General features: G+C 46.4%; 1 protein-coding gene across 4 annotated transcripts in view; it reads left to right on the top strand.

The window, feature by feature from the left end:
* The window catches only part of MIA3 (MIA SH3 domain ER export factor 3), a 1,311,327-nt gene that overhangs the window by 518,484 nt on the left and 765,123 nt on the right, over positions 1–27,720 (top strand). For all 4 annotated transcript variants that reach the window (XM_069608611.1, XM_069608610.1, XM_069608608.1 and 1 more), the window contains exon 13: positions 10,822–10,893. In XM_069608611.1, coding sequence (XP_069464712.1) covers positions 10,822–10,893 — 72 coding nt within the window. The remainder of the gene's footprint in view (positions 1–10,821; positions 10,894–27,720) is intronic.

The raw sequence follows: 27,720 nt of genomic DNA on the forward strand, positions 1-27,720 counted from the left end.
TGCGGGAGGTAATTGCTCCTATGTCTGATGTGTCTGGGTACTGTACCCTCAGTGCCTGCCATAGTGCATGTCTGCAGTTTGCGAATGGTGCCCCATCATGCGATGTGTTTGTTATTGTTACCCCATGGAATCCCGCTCTCTTCCAAATGTCATCCGCTCTATCCCCTAATATTGATATTAACAGGCCCTTTACATCTCCTACTGCCAGTTTCTGTCCTGCGGTGTGTTTTTCCATTTCATATATCCACTTACCCGCACCTCCACTTAATGATGGGAGCCTGCATTTTATATTTTCTTTATCGGTATGCTTCCAAGGGACATACTGCGGTCTAACCCCTCCTCTCTCTAAAAGTGGCATTAAGTTATGTCTCGTTTCACCCTTTGTGTTCCATAATATCGAGTCCTCAAACCCTTCCTTCTTTTCCCTTTCATCTACATCTTCAATTTCGTCCGTATTTCCCCTGCTCGTAACTCCTTCTTCTCCATCTTTTCCCCTTCTTCCATCTTTTTCTGTATTTAAAGTGGGCATGTGTATTCGTCTTTCCTGCCTGCGACTAGGGAGGTCTCTAAGCTGACATGCATAGGGTGTCAGTTCGTCTGTGAAGGGCGCGAGTTTTATTTTGCGTAACGAGCGTGAGGTGGTTGAGCATGTAGGGTGCGATGGAGGAGGGCGTGATGGGGATGGGGATGGTGCGGCCTCATGTGTCTGTCTTTCCGCTATTCCTCGCTCTCCCTCCTCACTTCTCTCCAGTTCATCCTTTCTCCTACTGATCCATGGTGAGTCTGTGTTGGTCCGGGTGATGTATAGTTTATCTAAACTTTCCCTTTCACTGTTTCTTCCTTCCTTCTCCACTGATTTTACCGTTGGTGCGCGGCGTGCGAGGTTGCAACATCGTCCCCTTGATGGTCTGCTTTCGGAATGTGGGTTTGCAACATTACGACCTTGGCTGTCTGCTTTCGCCAGGCTCATTCTGCAGGATCAGCAACCTGACTCTTGTTCTTTTAACGTCCATGGGAGCTCTTGCTTGCGGCCTACTTAGGCCTGGTGTATAGGTGGAACCGTTTGGTGCACAGGCGCTTTAGGTTATAGTATCATATTGTCTTATGACCAGTATCGTGTCTTCGTTATATTTCTCATTATGGCACCTGGGTTTAGGAGAAGCGTAAGCAAGCTCTTTAGATGAGGTCATGATGCGTCTTGCGTTTCTGCATTTTGAGAGCCTATGTGGAAAATAATAAAGATGCACGTCCGTGAGTATGTCTGTCGCCTACGTCATAGCACTGAGTATATTCTTCGTGTAGATTGGTACGGGAGTGTCCAGTGTGTATATTTGCACAGGTGTGCTGACCGTTGGCTAGGTCGTCATGGCATCTCTAACGACGTGTAGGTTTTAATCTAGTTGATCCGTGCCGCAGGTGTCGGCATGGGCAGGGTGGGCTGCTGGGCAGGCAGATGGACACATCCGTATGTTCCTGTACCAGGGTATTTGGTCGTCTGGTAGATGGGCAAACTCTTCTCGTGGCGGGTGCCTGGGCCGTGATCCTTTAGGCCAGGCGCGAGAGGGGAAGGACGGGAGCCTGTTTTTCCATTCTCCCACTTCAACGGACAACACAGTGGCCATGCATTACCTCAACAAAAAAGGGGGGGGTCGTCACGCCCGTTGTGCAGAGAGGCAATGCAGCTCTGGTTCTGGGCCATCCAGCAGGGAATTTCGATCTCAGCGGTTCATCTGGCCGGAGAGGAAAATGCGGCGTCAGAGCAGGCAGAGCACAGTCTCTCACGAGTGGGAGTTGGCTCAGGAAGTCCTTCTGGATATCTTTGCCCTTTGGGGAACCCCACAAGTGGGTCTCTTCGCAACCAGTGCCAACCGGAAGTGCGAGAGATTCTGCTCAAGGGAATTTCTTCCAAGAGGACCCTTAAGAGGTGCATTTGTAGTGGATTGCTTATTTCCACTGTTGTACGTGTTTCCTCTAGTCCCCGTCAATCCTCAGGTGCTAAGGATGTTACAGAGGTTCGGATCCCACATGATCCTCATTGCTCCGGATTGGGCCAGGAGAGCGTGGTACCCTTCTAGCAATGTCCATCTGCCCTCCACGCCATCTTCCCTACGGAGATGATCTGCTCTCAGGTTCTCCATCCAGAGGTCAGGACTCTAACCTTCACACTTGGTATATGAAAGATTGAGATATAAGAATTGGGACCTCTCGGCTGATGTGATGGAGGTGTTGCTTTCTGCCAGAAGGCCAGCAACAAAATCCCTGTACCGTTGCTATTGGCATAAGTTTTGCGACTGATGCAGAGGACAGAATGTTGATTCTTTTCAGTGTTCCATTCCTATGGTTTTGTCTTTCTTACTTTCTTTGGCCCACAGGGGCCTTCAAGTTGGTACCATTAAGGGTTACCTGGTGGATTGGTCTATATTTAAGTGCTCGTCTGAAGAATGTTCTTACTTTAAGATTCCTTTGATTTCTCAATTTGTTAAAGGACAATGTGCTCCCGCCGTCCCCTTTCCAGGTGCCGGTTTGGGATTTACATTTGGTTTTGAAATTTTTGATGGGTGCTCCGTTTGAACCCTTGCACTCTTGTCCTTCAAGACAGTGTTCTTGGTTGCGGTTACTTCCGCTCGCAGAGTGAGTGAATTGCAGGCGGCTTTCATCTAAGCCGCCCTTTACTGTGTTTCACAAGGACAGGGTTGTACTAAGGGTACGTCCTTCCTTTCTACCTACGGTAGTGTTTGAATTTCATTTTAGCCAGAAGGTGGTTCTGCCTCCTTTTTATCCTTCTCCTCATCCTGGTAAGGAAGCGGAGCGATTCCATAGGTTGGATCCTAGGAGAACTCTGAGCTTTTATATTTCTAGGATGGCCTGGGTCAGAGTGGACAATCAACTCTTTGTGGGATATGCTCGACACCGATTGGGCCTGGCTGTTACCAAGCAGACCTTGTCAAGGTGGATTATCCTCACCATTACTGAATGCTACCGATTGGCGGGTAAGGACCCTCCTGAAGGGTTGCAAGCTCATTCTACTAGGGGTGTGGCTACTTCCACAGCCCTACAATGTGGGGTTCCTATTAGGAATATTTGTGATGTAGCCACATGGGCTTCTATCCACACCTTTGTTAAACATTATTCCCTGGATTCCAGCCATGGTCAAGATATGACCTTTGGGAAGGCGGTTCTTTATTCCGCCATCTGATTGGGTACTCTAAATTCTTTTCCCTTCTCCATTTTATGGTACTGCTTTGGGAGTCTGTCAAAGATGTGGAATACGTTGGAGGACACAATCCATTCGAAGAACAAGTTACTTACCAACTGGTAACATTCTTTCGATTGGATGTTCCTCCCAACGTATTCCACATCGCCCGCCCAGCCAGCCCCTCTGGAGAAATTCCTATGTGATTGCAGCTTAAGTTTCTGCAAGGCTATGTGCAGTGAAGCAGGCATTGGATTGGTGCCACACGTTATTGGGGAAAACACATAAACTGAGGATACGGGCGCCGTGCATCCTATTTATAACATCCGGTGATGTCTCCCTCGACGGAGGCCTTTGAGAGACATCGACCTGCTGCCATCGACGCAGGACGCCATCGACGCAGGACGCCCTCTGCCGAAAAAAGTTTCCGTGTGCACAGCTGTGGACATTACATGTGAAAGATGTGGAATATGTTGGAGGAACATCCAATCGAAAATAAGTTACCAGTTGGCAAGTAACTTGTTCAACTAGCATCTAGATGCCTGGGGGTTTTGTGCCCTGCTATAAATGCAAAAATAAATAAGTGAATATTACACCAAAAGGTCTTACTCGCCTGGTATAACTTGAGTGTTATCGTGAATGTATAGGTTCATACTGTTCCTTGATTCTGTGTTCCACTATTCAGAAATGTATCCTGATAACAGGGTTGATTTACTAAGTGATAATTTAACTGATCGTCACTGCATGACCGACAGGGTCTACTACCCTTGATTTACTGTAAAGTAATCTGAAAGTAACCTATGGTTCTACTCCCCATAAATAGGTGTTGATTATACTAAATGTGTATGATAAGGTCTGACTTCCCTAGAATTACTGTTAGTTATTTGGAAGAAGGTTTATGCTTTGGTCTGTGTACCTTCAAGCATTGTGTGTGTTTTTATAATGTGTTTGACTCTGACAAATTACTTGTCCCAAGACTTAGCTTGGCCTAACTGTATTAATAATCCTTTCTTTTTTTATAATACGTCTGGTTGTAAGTGTTTCTGTTGAATCCTTGGCATACTACTGTAAATGTCTTTTGTGCTCCGAGGCTAATAACATTCTAGGCGTAATAGCTCATCAACTTATAACATCCATGAATAGCTTCCCAAAGAAATGGCGTGAGTGTGTCCTAGAGACCATGGCTGAAGCTGATATAACTATAGCCTTATTACTAGAGAATCCCTCTCGTGCCAAGACGAAGCTGCATCAGTGGAATTGGATTCAAAATAGGTCTATTTGTATGACTTATAAAGATTTCGATACTAACTGGTTCGGTCACAAAAAGTTGCGGTTTATGGCCCCCTATTTAATCAAATGCACTTCTAAAACTTTAAGGCAAAAGTTTCTAAGGTTTTAGGTAAAATCTTTGGACGACCAGAGAAATGTTAATACGACAAAAGAAAATCCCATCAGACTTTGTTTTTTGTCAAATTGTCACGGTTAAAGAAACATTACATCTAATGATGAAATGTCCAAAATTACTTCCCCAGAGAATGTTATACTTTAAGAACTTGGTTCATATATACCATGGTAAAAGTGATGATGAAATCTGGCGACATCTGTTCTCAACAGTGAGATTAGCACTTATGAAAGCTATAACACAGTTTTTAGATTGTATTCTACCATTGGAAATCAAATGTTAAAGAAAGAATAACCAAGTCAAATAATCTTAGCTTCATTTTATGCTTTTATGTTTCATTTATTCATTATATCTTTTTTCTTTTTTTTTAGAATGTAACAATTGTTAAATTGTGAATGAATTAAGTGTCTTGTATCATGTTTTTGTATTTGAAAAGTTGTTTAATTTCAACTAAATCAAATAAAAAAACAAATACTACTGTTAGGCAAAGTTTGTATGCAGTACCCTTTGGGAACACTACAACAACTCTGACTACAGGTATAGGAAACCCAACCTTTGGTATAAGCTTGTACTACACAGTTTTGGTAGTGTGTCGAGCAGCCAGGCTTATCTCAAGAAGGATTAATGTGAGCTGTAGGGGAGTTGCACAGAGATTCACAGTGACAAGTATTCAAATAAACACATAAGGTTTCTTGAATAAACAATTATTAATTTATCAGTCCGTTAGAATAAGCCTTCCTCAGAAGGGAGCAATATAACTGTAACACTCAAATAAACTTCATAAACTACACACTCTTAATATCTCTAAATCAGTAAGTACCCTTCGAATGGATTGTGTCCTCCGACGTATTCCACATCTTTGACATGTAATGTAATGTAATGTCAAAGATGTGGAATACGTTGGAGGAACATCCAATCGAAAGAACGTTACCAGTTGGTAACTTGTTTTGGGATGGCCCACAGACACAACCTACACCCTCAGGTGACTTCAATAGCAAAGGTGCTGGGGACTTTAATATATTACTGTTTGCATTTAGAATCGGGTATGAGTAAGTCAAAGGAAAAGGTTGTTAGAGCAAACAAAAGACCACACATTTTCTCAAGCAGACAGATACTTTCAGATCCCCCAATAAGAGCCATTCAGTGGAGCAGGCTTAGCCAAAGTCAAACGGCAAAGGTCTATATGAGCTGAAGCACTTCTTTGCAGGTAAGTAGAAAAAGTATTTTCACAATGTTTTAGAAGTCTTTGAAGAAAAGAAGAATCAAATGGACCACCACTGCTGACTGAGTGATGCAGATCCTTTCTATTGGAGGCACGAGTTTGATCACTTAATTAAATTTAGGATAAGAGTCATCCTGCAGCCATTACAGTAGATTAGCAACTGAGGCAAGTATCCTTTGTAGCAGTACAGCCGACTGAAGACCCTTGGATGGCTTCTGAAGGGGCCTGACAACCTTTACTGCATCTGTCCCGGTAAAGACCTAGTGGACTACTTGATATCCTGAGGCCCTTGTTTGTGTTTTGACACTTGCACTGGTGGGACCAACCAGTCTGTCTTCTCGCGTTCCTGGAGCTTTGAGCCTTTGGAATCGTCCCTGGACCACGCTGTGGACCACCAACTCTGATTTCGGCTACCGAACCAGAAGCATCGCTGTTCAACGTTTTCATATTCAAGGCACCTTCCTGACAAGTTTCAGCTTCCCAGCGTCAAGAGATCCTGTCCTTGATGGCCATCTTCGTTCGCAACTGGAGAGATGCCTGCTGTCCCCTCGTGTGCGGTGACTGTCACTGGAACCGGCTCCCTCTGTCTGGTAAACTGTCCTGAAGAGGCCTGCCTTGGTGCCTGCTGCATTTCTTCATCACAAAGGATTGAACTCAACTCCTGTACCCGACCGGAATCTTCCTTGCATCCACAGCTCCTGGGCATCTGTTACTGTATCCAACAGTGGGAAAACCTACTTCCAGCGACTCCCATTCAACCTGCCAAGTCATTTGGGTAAATCGTAGCAAGGGTGGTGAGTAATCACAAAAGTTACAGCCACCCTTGTCATGCCTATAATAAACCTTGGAATAAACCTTTGTTTATTCTATTCTTCTGCTTTTTAAATGTGCGTTTTAAAAGCAGTTCTAAGAGATGGAAAAGGTATTTTACTGACTTGTAAAATCCTTGATAAGTCTTCTGGGACATGTTTCAAAACCACAAAAACTCTTCCTGCCGTTGTCCCCGCAACTAGAAGGAACTTTGTGGCTTTTGGGCACAAGGCACCATTTAACATGGGTATTGGACTTCTAAGGTTAGGCTCTTCATTCTTGCTAACAGTTCCTTTCCACTGCATAATTACTTAACTTTCTTTCAGGTGTTTAAGTAAATTGTATGCATTTCTACAAACCAAAGGTGAATTTATATATGTTTTTTTTTATCTGAGAGTTGTGTGATAGTGTGTCCAATTTGCTTTTCTTCATTTGTCTAGTGTTTTGGGCCTATAATAACTAGAGTATTTATGTAGTTAACTGTCTAAGCAGAATTATTTGTTTCACTTTGCAGACTTATTATTGACTCCTAACCAAAACCCACCCTCTCTCGCTTTCTCTCGCTTTCTCTCGCTTTCTGTTCTTCTGGGACCAATCAACGCCAAAGTAAGCCACCTTGACATTCTCTCGGAGCTGGTTGCATTTCCACAGATTTGCTGCTGGAAACCGAAATGCCAGGGAGAGGAACACCAGATTGTGTGCATTGCTTTTAAGTTGGCAAAGAGCTCCAGGAAGATCCTCCGGACGCCCAAGAAGCAGGACTGACTCAGCCCGAGCTACCTCAACAGAGTGCTGGACACCAGAAGCAAGGAAAGTCCATCTCGACAGCCAGAAACCACAGTGTTGCTATTTGCGGTGGTCGTGAGGAGCTGAAACACCGACGTGCGACTTATTTGAAGATTGCTGGTTGCGAGCGGTGACTGTCCCATTGCAGTGCAGGAGTCCCCAGAAGTCCTCCCTCTTGTCCCTACGACTGAGGCCCAGGAACAGTGAGATCTGCAGAGCTGCACAGGAACAGGAGTCATCTGCTGCACCTTTTCTTCATACTAAACGTACTGTAAAGTCTAAGAGAACTTACCTCTTGTTGGAGAGTTGCTTGCACCTTCTACGTTTCACAAGCCTAAAAGGTTGTGGCCCGTTCTGTAATCCGTTGGGGACACACTCTTCTGTACTTGGTCCAGTCGAAGAAGGCCCAGGGGGTGTTGGTGCAGAGGTCACTTTTGGAAACAGGATTTAGTTTTGGTCAACCGTGGTGCTTAGGAATCTGTTCCAGTCACCTTCTAGCTGAACACCCAAATAAAGAAAAGTAAAGACTTTGGCAGTGCAGGCGACCTCAGAGCACCTCTTGGATGCAAAGACGACGGATTGCAAAAGGATTCACCATGGGCTTGTGGCTACAAGAGATCTTCCAGTGACAAACAAAGGAGCAGCACGGCTTCTGTTGATGTGAGAAGGCTGAAAATACAGGAGCATGCATCTTGTTGTAAAAGTTGACGATCCTCCAATTTGCATTGATTCACTTGGAACGGTGACAGGTGCAGCAAGGTATCCCAGGAGAAAGCTGGTAATGCCACCGGTTGGCACAGGATACTTTTGAAGGCTTAAAATGCACAGATTCTCTACGGATGCACTTCTCTGCAGGGATCTTGGCTCCAACAATGATCTGTTCAATGGCTTCATAGGACATGCTCATTCAGCACCCAGCAGCAAATAGCCTATCGAGCCCTCATGTGAAAAACTTGGCAGCCTGGCTCCTGAAGTCAGAATGTTCCCTTTTTGAACAGCTTTGATGCATGGTCATCTTATGGGAGGCAAAAAAGAAACAACACTGGACACTGCTATTTTAATAAATAAAATGCTTTGTTGTCTAGTGTGCACAAAAGCATATCTGCCCCATTGAATGCCCATATGCAGATAGTGTTACTTATTTGCTTTTTTTACTAGACTCCGAATTAGTGTACAACTCACTCATTGTGCACTTAGTGGCACCTGCAGTATAGACTTTGATGCAACACGTTGCCATGGTGGAAAGTACTGGTGGCCAAGGCATTATGTAAGGTGTAAAATGCATCCATCCACCACATTCGCCACCTTGTTGAGATCTGAATACAGTCCTTCACAAATTAGGCTGTCCTGCATATAGCACCTTTTAAAGAAGTTGCATACAAAGTTACCTTCCTCATCGCATTCACCTCAATAAAAAATAAGCAAATTGCATGCGTTGTCAGTCTCGGAATCCTTTGCCTCACTGCACAAGTAGAAGGTGGTGTTAAAAACACAGCCATGTTTCTCACCAAAATGCATGTCAAGCCAGGTGTTTTCCAAAATGTGCAATATAGGGAAGAAAGGGCCCTCCTTAAACTTGTCTTTAGAAGGGCAGTCAAGTACTACTACCTTGACAGTACCATAGAACTAAGTAAAATGGATCCGTTCTTTGCTTCACTGGTTACAGGAAGGGGAGGGTGATCCAGTCACTGAGACAACCACCGCAAGATGGATTGTTCGGCACATATATGGCTATGTCATGCGCTAGCAAATAAAGTACTTGCGTTCACCCCTAGAGCACATTGAACATGCAACATTTGGTTGAGACTAGTCTTCAGTACAAATGCAACATTAGATGGATTTTGTAAAGCAGCCACAGGGAGCTCTGTACAAACATTCACAGAGCATTATTGTATAGACATCCAGGCGAGGGCAGATTCACAGATTGGATAAACAGTTTTTTTTTTTTTAAAGTTATTTTTCAACTGTCCCTTCAGTTCCCTCACCACCTTCACCCCAGGTACTGCTTGCTTATCTATACAAAGCATCTGAATCCAAGTAGATTCACAAGCCTCAGAAGACAAACCTCAACTACCTAGTAATAGACTTCTTGTTATTTATCTGCTCAGAATAATATGCGCCCATCTGTCCTTCCCGCATCGGAGTGTAGACTACATACCAAACTAATAGAACTGTGCAGTACATTCATACGTCATGTTAGAAAACAGTGTCTGAGGATGTTGAGGTGTGTGGATAATGGCGCCCTCTATTTATGGGAAAGGGATAATGTGACTGGTACACCCTTATCAAGGCCCCTTTTTTTAAATCTGAAAAACAGGCAATACTCTGGGCCAAATACTGGATTGCGGTCTATGTAAGTGATACTAATCAGATACAAGCAATAGAAAGGCTGTAACTGGGTAAGTAACGTATGTCCTATGTGTGTGTATTAATAGTGTGTTTAAGTGATATCTGCTTGACTTGTACTACTTGCTTGGAGCTTAAAGGCCTAATAAAGTAGCATATGTTGTACTCCTGTGACACTTGTGTGTGATTAACTGTACTATTACCCCATCCCATATCTCTTGAATTCTGCCTTAATGCTCAGTACTAGCTTAACCTTTATTTGGCTACACCCAAGTGCCAATTACCCCATTCATCAATTATTGTGGCCTCTGAATCTTCTCAGACAACTGGTTCTGAAAATGCATCTTACCTTTGGATAAAGAGATTTTGGGTCTATCTTTTGGTTGGAACCATCTATACCTATGGGAGGGGGGTTCCCACAGCCCCCTGGTAACAGCTCACCCCAAAAACCTGCCAAAATACAAGTCCATAGCCGATGCACAGGGGAGCCATCTTGAAGTCAAAGAATGGAAAGTTGCAAATGGAGAAAATGTTCCTTAAACCTGTGCAATACATAAGTAGATACCTTGATAGTGTTGTTAGAATCAACACTGACTACTATTCTGGAAGGGAATATAATTTAAAAAAAATGTTTGTCTAATTCAAGGAAGTTTTTCATTGCTACATGTCTAGAGTGGCTACTAGGAAGCATGTTGCTTTTTATTTTAAATCATGTTCCTACTTTTCATGTAAAGGGAGGACCATATAGTGTTAGTCCTTTTGTCACTTGCAATTAATAGAACCAAATCTGGTGATGGGGACAGTTTAGTTAAATTTGTTTATACTGCACTTTCGTTCACCAAATAAGAATGTTACTGACAATAAACATTGTATGAAAAGAATAACCATGCTCCTCAGTGACTCTCACTGGGATTGCAGCCATGGGTGTGTGTTGTAGGTTGCTATTAAAGAGGAGTTGAATGCATGATATAAGGTGCCAATCACACACAAAAATTTCACAAAACGTATTGCAACTCATAAAATGGTGCCTTTTTGATTTCCTATTCAACTTTCTTTTAACAGATTATTGAAACTCAGAAATCTGTGGAAAAACTGCAGGAGGTTCTTTCTCAGCACTCTGTCGAACTTTCTGAGGTAAGCCATTTGCTTGTGTGATTATGTGGCATAAACAAAGCAAATATTTTCTTTGTGAATTTTGACTATCAAAGATGTGTGAAGTGATTGGCCTCTCTCCACCTTTAAGCTTGACCCTTTATTTGCACACAGAAATGAGACACTATCACAATAGCTTAAGGATCTCATGGTTTGGTGTCTTTTCATGCACATGTTGAGACAACTTCATAGTTAGATGGTATTGATGCACAACTACACCACTCAAATTGATTTCAATCTTTATGTAGGTGCTCTGTATTAAACTAATTTTAGTCCCCTAGCTTCCAATTACAATGTTTTAGCACATTTTAACTTCTGTAGGTTATGCCATCTGCCATATTCTGTTGCTTTTTGATATATCTGGTAATAATAAAATGATAGATTAATATTTAGATTTTCACTGAAACTACCTCCCTTGCATGCAAACGGTTGTTCATTATGTTTATCCACAGAAATATCAGTTTTTCACACCACTTCTTACTGGACCCAAATATTCAAGTCACTTACATGTAAATGTCAGAACTCTGCCTTACACATATAGCTTTACTCATTATGATATGTTTTTTTTCCATTAGGTTGTGTAGTTCAAAAATGAAATGCTTCTACGTGATGCAGGTATCTCTAGGTCTCTGCCTCCTCTTGTTTTTACACTACCGTGGCACTTCCCCAGTGCAGCGCCCAAGTCCTTCCTTTGTTTGATTTGATTTGTGATCATTATTCTCCATCTCAGTATGATTCCAGTTTTCATTCACAGGAATCTTTACAGCATTTGGATGATGACAACACATTCTGATTGGTTTTTCATGTCTTTCTTCAGTGGATGTCTTTGAAGATGGTTTAGGGATATCTGGCTTAGGAAGTTCCCCATAAGAACGGGGGCCTTCGTTCCCAAGAAAGGGGGAGACTTTGCCGGTGATGGCCCGCTTGCCTCTACCCCTAGGAACGGTATTGTATAGCGGGCTCACCTCACTAGCATCACAGGGAAAGGCTCGGAATCCTGTGATTCATCACGTAACCTTTCCCTTAGTTGATTGGATTCCTCTTCTTCAGTGATTGGAAATCGACTACGGAATTCTACATTTCCTTGTTCTCTTCCCTTTCAATGTTCGACTGTGAAGCAGAAGGGTTGCAGGTTTAAGAACCAGATCATGATCCGAACGTTGGTGTCCTTTCTTATGCTCATCCACGTTAATGGAGAGTGTTCAGTGACGAGTCAGGATTTTCTGCCTGTTAAGTAGTATTTGAGATGTGTTACAGCCTACTTGATTGCCAATGCTTCTAACTCAATGGTGGCATAGTTTTGTTCCCTTCGCAAGAGTTTTCTGCTATTATATAACACCGGGAGTTCTATACCATCATATTCCTGGGATAAGACAATCCTGTTTTGGAGGTGTCTGTTTGTAAGATGAACTCACTAGTAAAATTTGGTACCTTCAATACAGGTTCGTCACACAAATTGTCCTTTAGCCCACTGAAACTGGTTTGGTCTTCAGGGTTCCATATTAACCTTTGAGGTTGTGCATTTCTGAGTTTGTCTGCGAGGCTCGCGTCTATGCTGTAATAGTTTGGTATGAACCGTCGATAATAGCCGGTTAGGCTCAAATAAGCACAACGCTCACTCTTGGTTTTGGGCGGGGGGCTGACTTCTTACTTTGAGGTTGGACCGTTACCTACGAAGAAACCTAGATATTTTACGGCTGATGGTGCTAAAAGACACTTTCGGTGATTGGCAGTTAATCCATACTTGTTTAGGGCTCTGATTTCATAGAGATGGAAACCGTGATCTGTCGAACTCTAGCTATGTGTGATGATATCGTCACGATATGCTCCCCAAAGGTGTGTAATGGGCCCTGTCAGGCGTTTGAACATAGCAGGTGCCCCGTGAAGGTTGAAAGGTAAGACCTTAAACAGAAATAAAACATGAGGGGTTGAGAAAGCTGTATTCTCCCGGTCTTTGGGATTTAGAGGAACCTGCCAATAGCCTTTTATAAAGTCGATTGTGGAGATATATTTTCTTCAGAATGGGGTCTGGCATGGATTCACATGCTTATGAATATTCCCCATCGTCATGCCGGGAATCCTCATTAAAAAAAAAACAGTTTCACTTTCACTTACAAACTGTTTTCTCCTATAAACCAATCACTGAGCTCTGGGTCATACTTCCCCAGCCAATGACTGCCCTCTCTCCTCTGGCAGTCATCTTCAGATTTGTAATGCACGTTCAAGTGTTGGGAGGGCTTGTGTTTTGCTCCGATAGCTTTTATATGTTTTTGTGCTATTTTTGTCAGATAGAACCTGTGTGCTCTTTGTTTCTTTGACCGGCAAATGGAGATCCATTGTCGGAGTCTTTCAATGCCCCTCAAGGGCAAGAATCGTTAAAAGTTCATTGAAGGTTCCCCAGGGCCATCAGGCCTACACTGTGCGCCAGACCATGTCGGAGGAAAAGGGGGACGTAGGTTCCCTCTTCAAGCTCTGCTCCAGCTGCGGATTGAGGAATGTGTTTGTGGAGGACAAACCCACCCAGAGCCTCTACTGTCTCCACCCGGAATCAAAGGAAGCGGATTGTGAGAACAGCCTTGGTTTCACCAAGCGCACCGTCAAGAATCGACACAGTAGATTGGCGGTGTGGCTGAACGCCAAGGCCTCTGCCCTGTGTGGCAATCGGGGGCATGCCTCACCCAGGACTGGCCGGTCCGAGGAGTGGGCTTCTAAGTCCTTTGAGGGTGCTCCATCTGTGGGGGCCCAAGACGAGGCTAAGCACTGCAAGTCTGTTTCCGTCGGGGCCGCGCAAGCGGGTCCCGCATCGAGCAGGGCACGCTCATCTTAACCATCTGCCTCCATCTTGAGTCATCGCTCCAGCTCCTCCTTGAAGAGGAAATCTGCTAACCCGGGGAAGCTGTGGGAAAAGCCAGAGAAGGCCAAGGCTCAGGGTAAGGTGTCCGACCTGCCCTTGAAGGCCCAGGTGGTCCAGGTGAAGTCAATCTCGACGATCGAGCTGGTGGCTACCGCCCTCTCGAAGGCGAAAGGGGCTGACCCAATCCAGGAGACCCCAACAGCGCCCAGAGTCGCACTTCCACCCAGATGGGAGGCTTTGGCTAAACCGGCGGAGAAAACACCAGAGAAGAGGATGCGCCCTGAGCCTGAGGCCGACCCTTCAGGATGCAAAAAAAGGGGGGTGGGGAGTGGAGGCCTCTACTGCGCTCCGGGGCACGGATATTTTTTCTTCTGACGAAGAGGACCTGTGGTCCGTTATATACGGTCCTAGAGGACATGGGGAACAAAAACGGCAGAAACGCACAGGGGGGGGCGACAACCGTGGGAACGACAAGGATGTGGGCGCTGGTCCCAGCAAGCCTACTCGCCCAAAACCTCCCAGGGACATATCGCTGTACATCCTGTCTACTCTCCACACGCTGGTGAAGGAGATTCAGAAGAGGATGCCGGGGGCTCCCCCAATGCCAGCCCCTGTGGCCTGGGGGCCTCCGCCAGCGAAGAGGAAGCGGCACCCTACGCCGTCTCATCAACCACCACACATGCCCTCCCCCCCTAAGGCTACGGTGACGACACATTGATGACGGACACTGACGACAGCAGCTTTTCCCCGCCGCTGAGGGCTTCTCCCCCGAACAAAGTGGGATCGTTCCATGCCATGGTCGCACGCGCATCTGAGCTCTTCCAGCTGACGCCAGAAGAGACCAAGAAGGAAGGTTTCCTTTATCAATGCCGGGAGGAGAAGAGGAAGACCAGTCTGGCGGTGCCCCTCCTGGGTGACGTTGGGGATGAGGGCCTGGTGCTGATGAGGAGCCCCGCCTCAGCGAAAAGAGACAGGCTGGAGAAGAAGTACGGGGTATGGGCGACTGCAACCAAGTGCCTGCGGTCACAGCCCTCACTGGACTCTGTGGTCTCGGCGGCTGCACGGAAGAAGTCCTCAAATTCTCCAGGACAATGAGGTGGCATCGGGCCATGCCATCACTGTGGCCCTGGACATCGCAGACACAGGTTTCCAGGGAACCGTGTCTGCCTCTGTCGTCGTGGTTGGTTGAAGGCCACCAATTTGCAGCAGGAAGTTCAGACAAGGGTTCTGGGCATGCCTTACGACGGAGACAATCTTTTTGGGAAGGCTGTTGACTAGTCGTTGCAGGCTATCAAGACCGACATGAAGACGGCCCGGGCCCTAGGCACGCTTCAGCAGCACCGGCCTTCCTTTTGTGCCTCAGGAGGCAAATCCGGAAGATCGTTGAAGGGATCATCCTCGTACCACCAACCCTCCCGCTCCACAACCCATGAGGCCGACGGGGGTCATTCCAAAACGTTCAGAGGTGGCCACCTACGTTGCTCCAAAGGCGGCACGCAGGTCCCGAAGCAGGATTGAACTGCCCACAATGTCTGGCCCCCACCCATGCACCCCGGTGGGAGGCCGGCTGACGTGCTTCGTCAGCAAGTGGGAAAAGATCTCCACCGACAGACGGGTGCTAGAGGCTCTCGCCCACGGACACACTCTAGAATTCCAGCAGAAGTGTCTGCGGATACCACCCATGGTCTGGCAGGAGCAGCACATCCCTCAGCGCCTGCAGGAAGTACGGGCCATGCTAAGAAAGGGGGCGATAGAGCTGGTTCCAAAGCGACTCCGATGCCCCGGAGTCTACACCGGATACTTCTTAGTAAAGAAGGGAAGGGGGCTGCAGGCCCATTCTCGCCCTGCGGCGTTTAAACAAGTTTCTCAAGTCCCAAAAATTCAGGATGGTCACGTTGCAACACATGCTTGGCCAACTAGAGGAAGGGGACTTCTAGATGCCGCTGGATCTAGAGGACGCTTTCCTCCACATCCCCATTCACGAGAAGCATCAGAAGTTTCTGCGCTTCGCCGTGCTGGGAAAGCACTACCAATTCAAGGCCCTCCCCTTTGGACTGAGGTCTGGGCCCAGGATGTTTTACGAAGCGCCTGGCACCATTCGCGGCCCATCTATGTCTGCAAGGGATACATGTGTACCCGTACCTCGATGACTGGCTCATCCGGGCCAAGTCAAGGGAATTCGCTGTCGAACACACGGACAGGACCGTCTGGCTGCTGAGGGATCTGGGATTCTCAGTGATCTAGCCAAAGTCCAGCTTGATTCCATTACAGGATGCGCTGTTCCTGGGGTCCAGGCTCAACCCGGTCTCCTGTCTGGCGGCCCCCTCCGAAGAGAGAATAGCGGCCATTTTGGGCACGTTGCAATGGCTGTTGGCACTGAAGATCGCCTCAGTACGGACCATCAAGTCGCATGATGTTGTTGTGTATTTACCGGAACAGGCTCTGCAAGTTGCGGATGAGGCCCATTCAGGAATTCCTGGACTCTCAGTGGGTCCAGGTGTCCCTAAAGCTTTGCAGACAGGGTTGTGCTCGACGAGGAGTTCTGTCGAGTGATAAGGTGGAGGGGTGTGCGCTCCAACATCGCCAGGAGCACAGATATCCAGAACCCCCCATACCAAGAGACAGTCACCAGGGATGCTGCCCTGGAGGGCTGGGGAGCCCACACCAGATGTCTCCACGCCAGGCATGTGACTATCGGAGGAGAGGGATCTCCACATCAATGTCCTGGAACTGCGAGCAGTGATCTGGGCCCTTTCGCCAGGGTTAATCTTCACCATTGCGCGTTTCAGAGTTTGTTGACAGTGCTGCTTTATATCGAAACATTTCGTGCAGACTTTCGAGTGAGCTACTTCCTTTCGCCGGACATCGCCGCTACTCTGTATCACTGGCTTCACAGTCATCACTCTCATTCATCCCTCACTGGGGTTCCGGGCGGAGGGGCACAAGGTGGATGTGATGGGGAGGTTCGTTCTTGTGTGGGGGAAGATAGCGGGTAAGCAAATCACTTTGGTTAATACATATGGTCCCAACATCGATGATCCAGATTTTTATTTGAACTTATGAGACCCTCAATAAACTAGATGCTTCCTCCATAATATGGGGGAGAACTTCAATATGTGCCTGAACCCGGTAATGGATAGATCCAGTACGAAAACGAGGACACCGACAAAAATGGCACTAACACTGGGACAACTCCTTCCACAAATGGTGTTAATAGATGCATGGCGCACATTACACCTAGACGTTAGACATTACACTCACTACTCATCCGTGCACGACAGTGAATCACGAATAGACTATTTCTTTTTATCCCAGGACCTCTCCGAGACACTGCACAGCTGCGAAATCCTGTCCCGCACACTGTCCGACCATTCCCCTGTTACACTAGAGCTCAGGTTGAGAGATGCTCCTAGATCTGCCAGAAGATGGCGTATGCCGGGTGGGATACTTGGTGACCCGGGTGTAGCGGAGGCCCTACGGGAAGAAATAACAGTTTTTCAAGAATAACGTTCGGTCGGTAAGGTCTGGGCTAGGGGGGCAATTATCTCGAAATCCACTGGACTCCTGACGGGAGTGAGGAGGGACCTAGAAGGGGTAGAAAATACCTTGAACAGCCTTGAGGGGACGTATAGCCGTACACACGATAAGGCCGTTCTGGTCGAGATTTATAAACATATCCAAACCTTTAATGTGCTGGCTGCTAGAGAAATACAATATATAGCGACCCCTGCCAGAGCACGCAGATATGGTGAAAGCAATGAGGCGGGCAGAACATTGGCTAACTTGATTAAAAATGAGAGGCAGCCATACCCAATCACTAGCATACAAAACGCTGCTGGCGAGGTACTGACGAGCGAAGAGGGTATAAATGGAGAATTTGCCAAATTTTACCAGACGCTGTATTCAAATAAAGATAGGAAGACGAACACTGAGATTAAAACATATCTGGCGTCGCTAGGGCTCCCACAACTTTCACTCGAGAGTAAAATGGCACTAGATCAGCCGGTCACTGCGGAAGAAATGAGTGAGGCAATCATGGGGCTAGCGTCGGGCAAAGCACCGGGCTCTGACGGGTTGGGGGCTGAATTCTATAAGGAGTTCCGCACGGAACTGATCCCCGTAATGTTGGAAAACTGGAAGGAAGCTCTAGTGGGAGGCATACTACCCCCGCCGATGAGGGAAGCCATTATCACTGTGCTCCCCAAACCCCGGCGCCCACCTAGCGACATGTCATCACACGGGCCCCTTTCGCTCATCAATGTTGATGCCAAGATTTTTGCTAAAGTACTGGCAAATCGAATGTTGCCCCTGGTCTCCACTCTAGTCCATCCCGATCAGAATGGTTTAATTCCCCAGAGGTCCACCCCGCTGAACCTCCGCAGACTATTTAGTATAATAGCACAGATTGACCCGGACAGAAGCGCAGCAGCTGTAGCCCTAGACGCCGAAAAGGCGTTTGATTCTGTATCATGGGTCTAGCTTTTCACGGTTTTGGAAGCGTTTGGGGTGGGGCCGGCATTTATCAGATTCGTAAGGCTGCTCTATACTTCTCCGGGCGCCAAAGTCTGCACTAATGGAACCATTTCTGAGATGTTCCAACTGGGTAGAGGAACTCGGCAGGGTTGTCCCTTCTCGCCCATCTTGTTTGCCCTAACTATTGAGCCTATGGTAGCTGCGGTTCGGCTGAGGCACAGGGGCAAGGGAATTAACATGAAAGGCTCTATCCAGCTAATCTCACTTTACGCGGATGATACGTTACTCTACGTCCGCGAGCCAGAAATAAACATGGCACCCATTATGACCGATATACATGATTTCGCGGATTACTCGGGATACGTCATCAATATAACCAAATAGGAAATATTCCCTCTCACACCCCACATTAAATGCCCTGCGAACGATCACCTGCGGCCTTAAATGGTCTGACCAATATATTAGATATCTCAGGGTGTTGGTGTCTAGGACCAGGCAAACCCTCTATGCGGACAACCATGAGAAGGCGCTGCAAACATTGGGCACCAAGTTACAGATCTGGGGACACCTCCCTATATCCCTGTACGGCAGGATAGCCCTACTTAAATGATAGCTCTCCCCAAACTACTATATTTTTTTGTAAATATACACATATGGCCGGGTAGAGACTTTTTCTCGAGACTACGGTCGCTGGTAGTAACCTTTTATATGGAACGAGAAGGCAGCCAGAATCGGGTGGGAGAAAATGACAGAGCCCTACGACACCGGGGGCATAGCGGCTCCAGACTTTGAGCTCTATTACCTGGTCGCACAGGCGCAGTTTGCAAAATATTGGTACGAGGAACCTGGGGTTACACCAAACACCTGGGTGGAAGCACAAACTATATTCCCAGCGGACATTAAGTCGGTCCTATTTAATTCATGTCATGAAGACATCTGTGATTACGATCTGGTTAGCTGCACGGTCAGGGCCTGGGGGGCATTATTTAAACGACTGAAGCTGGAAACACCATACAACCCAGAAGTCCCCTTGTGGAATTTTCCGGGCATCCCCCCTATGTCGGATGGGAGTATTTAGGAAGGCTGGGATCCACACATGGAAATGAAGGTGGGTGATATGTTCATAGATGGTAAGTCTGCAACCAGAGAGGACTTTACTAGACCGATGGGGGGTGGGCCACTCAAAATACTATAATACTACAGAGTAAGGGCCGCATTTCAGAAAAGATGGCCAATGTTCCCAGATGATCCTCCTCAACTCCCCCGGTACACAACTCATCACAATGAAGGCTGGGCTAGGTATTTCTAAACTATATGGGGCAGTACAGGCCCACACCCCCTCGGTGAACCGGGTCAAGGACAAATGGGAGACAGACTTGCAAATGCCTATCCCAGAGGACAAATGGAGCAGATATTTTTCACTCACAAAAAAGGTTTAATTGAATGCAGGATTATGTTTGATACAATTTAAACTCCTAAATAGGTTACACTACACGCCAGCTAAGATGGCAAAATTTGCTGCGGAACATGGGGAGGGGGAATGCCCCAAGTGTGGGTCCCTACATGCAGACTCCTTTCACATGTACTGGAAGTGTCCAGCTCTCCTGAGATTCTGGGGAGAGGTGGCCGAAATATTGACTGAAATCACAGATACCTCACAGAAGTATTTATTTGGAGACATTGGCAAGTGCTCGGAGAAAACCAGGAGGCTATTTAATATCGCATGTGCTGTGGCTAAGAAATGTATCCTGCAAGCCTGGAAGATGCCTGTGCCACCAAATGTGACCACTTTCCTCTGCGAACTTACATTCATTAATGAATGTGAGGAACAATTTGTTTTGACTTTGCCGGGGGCAAGCCGACGAAAAGACATATGGGGCCCCTTCCGAACCTATCTGTGTGAGTTGCTCTCAGATGATGAAATGTCCATATAATGTTGAACGTAAATGTTTTCTTTGCCCATCGACTTGTGTTTCTTGATGGTTTATGTTGCTGTGACTGTTGAGACCACCATTGAACAATAAAAAGAGTTTAAAAAAAATAAGTTGCTCACTGGTTTACTTTTTCGCGTCAATCAGCATGTGGGCAACCTTCAATTGTAAGACGCACTGTTGCTGCTTCAATCTTTCCTTGGCACAAACCTGCCTTTCATGTCTTTCACTGACTCACCAGTTGTGTGCATTCCCTTCTTGTTTCTGCGGCTTTGATTCACGGGTCAAGGTTAATACCACAGGCTTGGCCTCGTCTTCCCAACTCTGTCGTTCACCCGGGAGGGTCACGAGCATCCTTGAAACACAGTGCATGCTTCTTATTGTTTGCAATTTGGCTTTGGCTTTCTCTGCGTCTCCTTCAGAGCTTCCCGGAGGCAACAACCTCCTGCAGGGAACTTCAGGATTTCTCTATCCTTTGCTGTAGTCCCTCGATCGGTCGTCCTGCTCCAGTGGGTTCGCCTTCGCCCCAAAGATCTGCTCCTTCTTGTTAGGTAAGATTTTCATAGAAATGGTAAATTTTCCTTGACCTGTGTCAACCCCAGAACCTTTTGGTTTACTGGTGGATTATTTTTCCTTATACCTCAGTGAGTGGGAATCTTTTTCCACACTTGCAGAATCTTTTACTTTTTTTATGGGTGTCATTTTTAGACTTTCCATAGTCTTTTTAAAGTTGTCTTCTTTAACAACTTTTTGGCAATAGGTGCCTGTTACTGGGTTGCACTAGTTTTAGGCAGAGTTTGTATGCAGTACCTTTTGGGACCACTACACACAACTATGACTACAGGTGTAAGCAAAGCTAACCTTTGGTAGAAGTCTGTACTACTGTTTTTGGTAGCAGAGCTGAGCAGCCAGGCTTCTCAAGAGGGAATGTGAGCTGTAAGGATGTTAAACTGAGGTCTAAAATTGCAAGTATTTCAATAAACTCTTATACTGAAGGTTTTTTGGTTAAACACTTATTAATTTATTCAACAGTCAATTATAAAATATTCACTAGAAGGAGGCAATCTATATCACACAACAATATACTTCAATACTTTACACGGTACAGGTCTGAGGCATTTAAACTACTTTGAAGGAGGAGCAAAAAGGCATAAGTTAATAAAACTAATATTTACAGTTACTTGTAACTTTTAGGCAGTGCAAATAGTTTGTTCACCAGAGGAGCCAATTCAATGCAATGCAATAGGTTAGGCCACAATCAATGGGGTAAAGTCTTGTATAGGATAAAGCAGTTCTCAGAAGTAGTTTGTAAAAGAAAGAGTCATATGTTGGGTCACAAGCTGACTAGGCCTGCAAGTTGCAAAAGTTCCAAGCACTTTCGCAGTGAGAGGCAAGTTCTCTCGGTCAGGTTTTCACAGTACCTTACAATGAAGAAAGAGATGCAGCTGAAGACTTCTGTTCCTGGCAGTTCCTGCAGATCTCGCTTTTCCTCATTCGTGGGGACATGAGGAAGGACGTCAGGGGACTCTTGCACTGCACTGGTCGAAGCTGTCAATTGTCAAATCTTCGATTCCGGTAGCTGTAGTAAAGCACACAAACTGGTGTCCCTCTCCCTGGTTATTCGGATTCCTGCAGCACTTTGAAAAAAATACAACCAGCTCTGAGGATGGAATCCAGGTAGCTTACAGGTCGAGTTGATTGGTCCCACCAACTCAAAGGTCATCCTTGCAGGGCTTCAAGATGAACTTAGCGATTCGGACCTGCAGCAGTGCTTAACCAGGCAAACCAACGGTCCAGGAGTTGCAGCAGCCGTCCTCTTCAAGCTAGTTTTCGGTTCTTTCGTTCCAGTGGTCGACTCTGCTTTCCAAGCCAAGAGACCTGCCTTTTATCCAATTTCCTCCCATTCATTCCAGCCTAGCTGCCACTCAACCTGCAGGCTGGCTGTCCTTGCCGGAATCTCAGCCAGCCAATCATCACAGAGTGCATTTGGGGCTCCTAGGAGACTAAGCACCGGGAGTTTTGGGCATCTCCCTCACTTCCTGCCCACCCCAGACACTCGATGCCAGAGGCGGACCTCAGTCATAAAGCCAGCCAAAGGCGATGAAACAAAGGAACAAAACCTGGTTTGCCACGCAGAGCAAAACTCTAGAAGGACCTTTCCACAAAGAAATGGTGGAAAAAGGAGACCGGGACCTATTTAAACAAAGGGGGCTCAGACGCCATCTTGAAAAACATGGCTCCCGCGATTGAACGCTACCGCTGTTTTCCGGTCGGGAAAAATCATGGTAGTCGGTAAACCACTGCCACCAGCTATTTCGAGAGGAAAGAGTAGCATTTGACTACTTCATGAGTTTCTAGACACAGGGGATACTAGGTAACCCGTTGAGCACTCTATAGTAAAATAGGGTGTGCTGGGTCTAGGAATTTGAAAAGACTAGTAAAGTCAATTTCACTTTACTTTCTCTGGGAAACAGTAGTTTATCCCAAAGAACGTATTTACACCTTGGGAAAGCTTAAAAGGCTTCCCTGTGCCACTGCACAGAGGGTGCTGTGTGACGCACATGAAAAGATGATGCCTGTGGAGTTGTCTTAAACTCCATAATCAAAGAAAACAAGAGTAAAGCACACATCAAAATGCATGAGAGAGTGGGGAAAAAAGGGTCACACACTCTCCGGGTAAGAAATCAAGTCCTCAAAATCCAGCAAAGTTGCTGGGGGTCTCTAAGGTCAAAGGAATTAGAAAATGTTTGAAACTTCTCTCTAACAACTAGGGGCTCCCCTTTTAACTTTCTCTGGCTAAACTTGATAGACTTGGGTTCCGAAGGGTTGGAGGGATCTTTAACCTTTTATTTGGTGAAACCAGCACACCCCACCCTATGTGGAGTGCTGGGGAGATACAATGTGTCTCCCCTTTCACACTAGAACTGTAACAATTTTGTTACAGGGACAAGCTTACCTTCAATGGATGGTGGCAGTGATACCTTCTATGACTTTGGTGCACATTTACCGCAGGCTGTGTTCAAAGCTGCAGAAAAGGCACCTAAGGGTGCTCATTCCCCCCCCCCCCTGTCTTCTTTTTTCACCATTTTAGTGTTTCTTGTCCTTTCTTGTTCCTTCCCCTGACATCCAGGGTGGGAAATTCCTTTGTGTGATTTTTATCTTCGGCGGGAGTCCCCTGGACCCCCCGCCCAGGCTCCAGTCTGTCTGTGAAGGCAGGAAGCGAGGGAGGAGTCCAAAACTCCACAGCCCCTTTGTCTTCCTCCTTGCCTGAATCGGGACAAGTCCCAGTGGAGGGAGAGGGGGGTTGGCTGTCCTGATTGGACAAACGGATCGCCCCTTGTTGTAAAATGCAGGGAGAGAATGCAGATGTTGTGCTGTAGTTCCTGTTAAATACTGTGAACCTGAAAGCTGAAGACAAATTGACCACTGGAACCAAAACTGAAGAGGATGATTATGGAAAAGCAGCTGAGACGATTTCCAGCGACCGTAGAGTCTGCTGTGTAACCAGAGCCTGCTAAAGTCCTTCCTTGCAATCGACCTGGGGGACTCCGTAAACGATGAGCCTGACCCAGAGCCTGGTGATACCCACTAGACTCGAGAAGACTTGCATTTTGAGCCATCGCACGCCGTGCTACGACCTTGTGGGGCTGCAATACCCCTATACCCTGGGACCTCGATCCATTGTGCGGTGCACAGTCATCCGAATCCCACAAAAACTTTGTGGGCATCCTGGTGTATCTCCAGAGACACAAATTGAGTCTGAAAAGTCCCCTCACCAGAGTGCTGGACCTTTGTAACGACGAGAATCTGACCGCGATATACTGTCTTATGTGCTCCTGTAAAAGGCACCCAATCCACAAACGCATCCAGCCACGAGGTTAACCTTGCCTAGAGGCTTCTCCTTTGATCCCTGCTGCAAAGTCCCTTCCAAGGTCCATGACAAGGAATCCATTGACCGGGTATTTGGCTGCAGACACTGAAATTCTCCTGCAGCAAAATCTACTTCAATGCTGAGGTACTGTGTTGGCTTGGGTATGTACTTCCCTTAAGTCGGTTAGGATTCTGTGTAGCTGTGGATTGTTTTCTGTGATGGGGAGGACTCTCATTCAGTGCACCCAGTCCCATTGCTAGAATCCTGGTAGGGTGTCTTCTGCGAAGCCCCTGGACCCTCTTCTAACTCTAAAGTAAACTATTTACCTGTTTGCCCAGTTTTCCTAAGGAACTCTGACTTTTGCTACTAAGGAACCTATTCTAGTGACTCCCCTTCTGCCACTGAGAACACTCATGCTCCAAGAATAAGGGAAAGACTTTCAAGGGATTGGGACTCCTGCCTAGAAAAGAAAATACGTGTTTAAAAGTTACTTACTTGTAAAGAGTTGTTTGGTAACTGCAACTCTGAGAGTGAACAGTCACAAAAGTTCTTACTTACCTTGGGTGTGTGATGCACTATTCTCAAAAGTTTGTTTTAACATCTTTCTTTCCTTAGAAACCGTTTTGCCATTCTAACAGAAAGTAGATGTAAGGGTATATTACTCACCTGTGAATTGGTTGTGCCTCTTCCCAAAAGTAATGTGTTGGTTTCACCAGATTTTTCCTGCAGGGTAATTGTATGAGTGTCCTCCAACTGTTGGCATCACCAGATTAGTCCTGTTGGGCTAATTGTAGGAGTGTCCCCCAACAGAGTCTGGCTTCCCCTGACTTGCTGCTAGCCTGTCCAGAATAAGTCTGCATTAGGTTGTTGCCTACCCAGAATAACTTCGATGAGTCATTCAGTAAAGTGTGACATTGGGTTTTACTTTCCCCTTCCTTGTGGGTTAAAAATAAAGAATGTGGGTTTTACTTCCCTTGTTTTAGCTGTGTGCCATCCAAAATGTTACAAGAGTTGCTGCTTACCTCAATCTGGGGTTGCCTGATTTCAAAAGCACCTGTTATTGTATATTACATCCTTAGGTTTTACTCACCTAGTATAACTGTGTTATGACAAAAGTAGTTATAGGTTTTTACTGCACCTAGAATAAGTGTTTCACTATCCACCAAAAGTATATTGTCCAGTTGACTGATGAAGTGATTTGTACTGAGAATCATTATACAACTGGAAGGGTATACTGCACTTGCATTAGTGAATGTAATTGTAGAAAGTAACCATTGTTCTTTTACTCCCCAAGGATAGCCTTGGCCTATACTAAATGTGTATGAAAAGTTTTTGACTCCCCTACCCTTAGGTACTTCAAATAAGGTCTATACTTGGGTCTGTGTACTTTCAAGCATAGTATTGTTTTTAAATTGTGATTTCATATAATGTGTTAGTACTTACTTACCCCCTAGATTTATCTGGGCCTACTTGTATTGAAATAAATCCTTTATTTTTTCATACATAGTCTTTCAGTGTTTCTTTGGATCATTTGTATTACAATTTCACTTGTACTGATTCTACAAACCTCTCTCCCTCCTAAAATAAGCTTGGCTGCTCTGTCTATGCTACCATGAACTCGGGTGGTACAGCCTTATACTAAGAGTGGAGTCTTGTTCCCGGGGAGACATTCCGCCCAAGAACTAAAACACATGTGGCCCCCTCCGGGCCCCGTTGGGTGAAGCGGTGCGGAGACTGGCATAGTCTGAGGGGAGCACCCTGAGAGAGTACCAGAGGTGAGCCCGTTGGTGCCCCTCTCCCAGCTCCACGCTGTGATCCAATCCTCCCTCCTCCATCGTCCCTGGCGGTATATCAGAGAGACACCCCGGTGCGGAGAAGTGACATGCTGCTACCCCACTGATTATAGAGGAAAAACGGAGACCGACAGGACTTACTGCGCTCACTAGAAACTCTGCCGACCATGGTAGTAAACTCCCGTTAGTTACCGCTCTGAGTGAAATCCAACCTTGTGAGAGGCGCGGGAGCATGGTGAAAAGGGGTGCACATCCTGAGGATCGATCAGGGCTCCCGGCGACCCTAGCTCGGTGTTAGGGAGAATTCTCTGTTTAGGCTGAATTTCCTAACCTAGTGAGTCCCCCAGCAGCTTTGCTGGATTTTTTGGGGTTTATTTTTTTTCTCCTGCCAAGAGTGAGACTTTTACCCTCACTCTTGGGCATGATTTGAGTGTGTTTCTTTGAATCTAGATGTGTTTAATGGGCTATGGGGTCTTTTACTCCATAGGGCTTCATGTGTTTTTGTGATGTGTGTTACACAGCACCCTCAGTGCAGTGACACAGGGGTGTCATAGTGACCCCCCAGTATAGACTCCATACCCTGGGACTGACTACTGTCTCCCAGGGCATGTAAAGTCACCATTGACTTTACTAGTCTTAAATTCTGAACAGAACCAGTACAAACCATCATATTGTGGACGTACTGGCTAGGGCAATTCAATTGCCCCAGGGGTCTGTTAGTCGAGGGGGCACGTCTCCGTCCCCCCTGATCGAGTTTTGGCTGGTGGCAGTGGATACTACTTTTTATATTCAACCGCAAATATGTTCCTATGGGATTTCCCATTGTTTTAGGCTACTACCTTTATTTAATTATTTACGGTAGCCTCGAACATACTGCTGGTTTATTTAATTAATATTAATTCTCCGGTTGGTATTTTTTGCCAAATCTTGATTCTAAAATGCCGTTTGTGTTCTCTTCTGTGACTCCAACCCAAGTCGAGCCCTTTGTTCCACTTTTTGGCGGGCTTCTCCACAGAAGCCCTCCAAAGTGGTGCCACTCTGTCTGGGGTACGTAGGAGGGGTGGAGGGGAATTTAGGCACCCTGGACTGAGTTGCCTAGGCAACTCAAGTCGCACTCTGTCCTGATTGGTCCAAGTGGTGAGCCGGTCGGCTCACCACTTAGCATGTTTGAGTGACAGCTAGGCTGAGTGAATGGGGGTTTTCTGCATAAAAGCAGGGCTTTGGGGACTGGAACTTCAGAAGTCGCCACAGGACCTAAGAATCCGACGAGGGAGAAGCTGAGCCGACCTGCCACGACACCACCACCGGTGGAGCCCTGCTGGACCGCCTCACCACTTTTCCCAACGACTGAGGAGATCTCCCGCCGGAGAGTCTTCTTCCTTTGACTGGTGGGGATAACCAGTTTCACCGTCTTTTCGCCTTCCCGACGTACCTCGTGGCTGCCTTGCCTGTGCCAAGAACCCCCCCGGCAACCGGGATACCACATTTTACCATGACTGCGAACAAAGGTACCACCTTTAACCGGAAAACTCTGCGGCTGGTTTCTTCCCTGGTAGTGCAACGACCTTCATCTTTCCTCCAAGTCGAGATTTTCTCTTCCCCTGGATGACGACGCAACTTGCACCCACTGCCAGGAACAACTGCCACTGCTGGAGGATCCTTCCCACTTAAGGTACTGATTCCCGCCCGGCTTCCCTTGCTACCGACTGTATGGGGTAGATTTAGCCCCCGGCTTTCGAACCTGGGTTAGTCTGGGACACCCTGGCTAAACTTTCCTAAAGCCTCTCTAAACTCTTTTTGAACCCTCTGCAAGACTTTCAAAGCCTAGTGTAACTGTGTGATCTTGGGCGCATTTGTGTTCTGCTCTCTCTAAGAGTGAGCCCAGCC

Source organism: Ambystoma mexicanum, chromosome 4q, assembly GCF_040938575.1.
Source record: "Ambystoma mexicanum isolate Mex_15411 chromosome 4q, UKY_AmexF1_1, whole genome shotgun sequence".
Lineage (NCBI taxonomy): Eukaryota > Metazoa > Chordata > Amphibia > Caudata > Ambystomatidae > Ambystoma > Ambystoma mexicanum.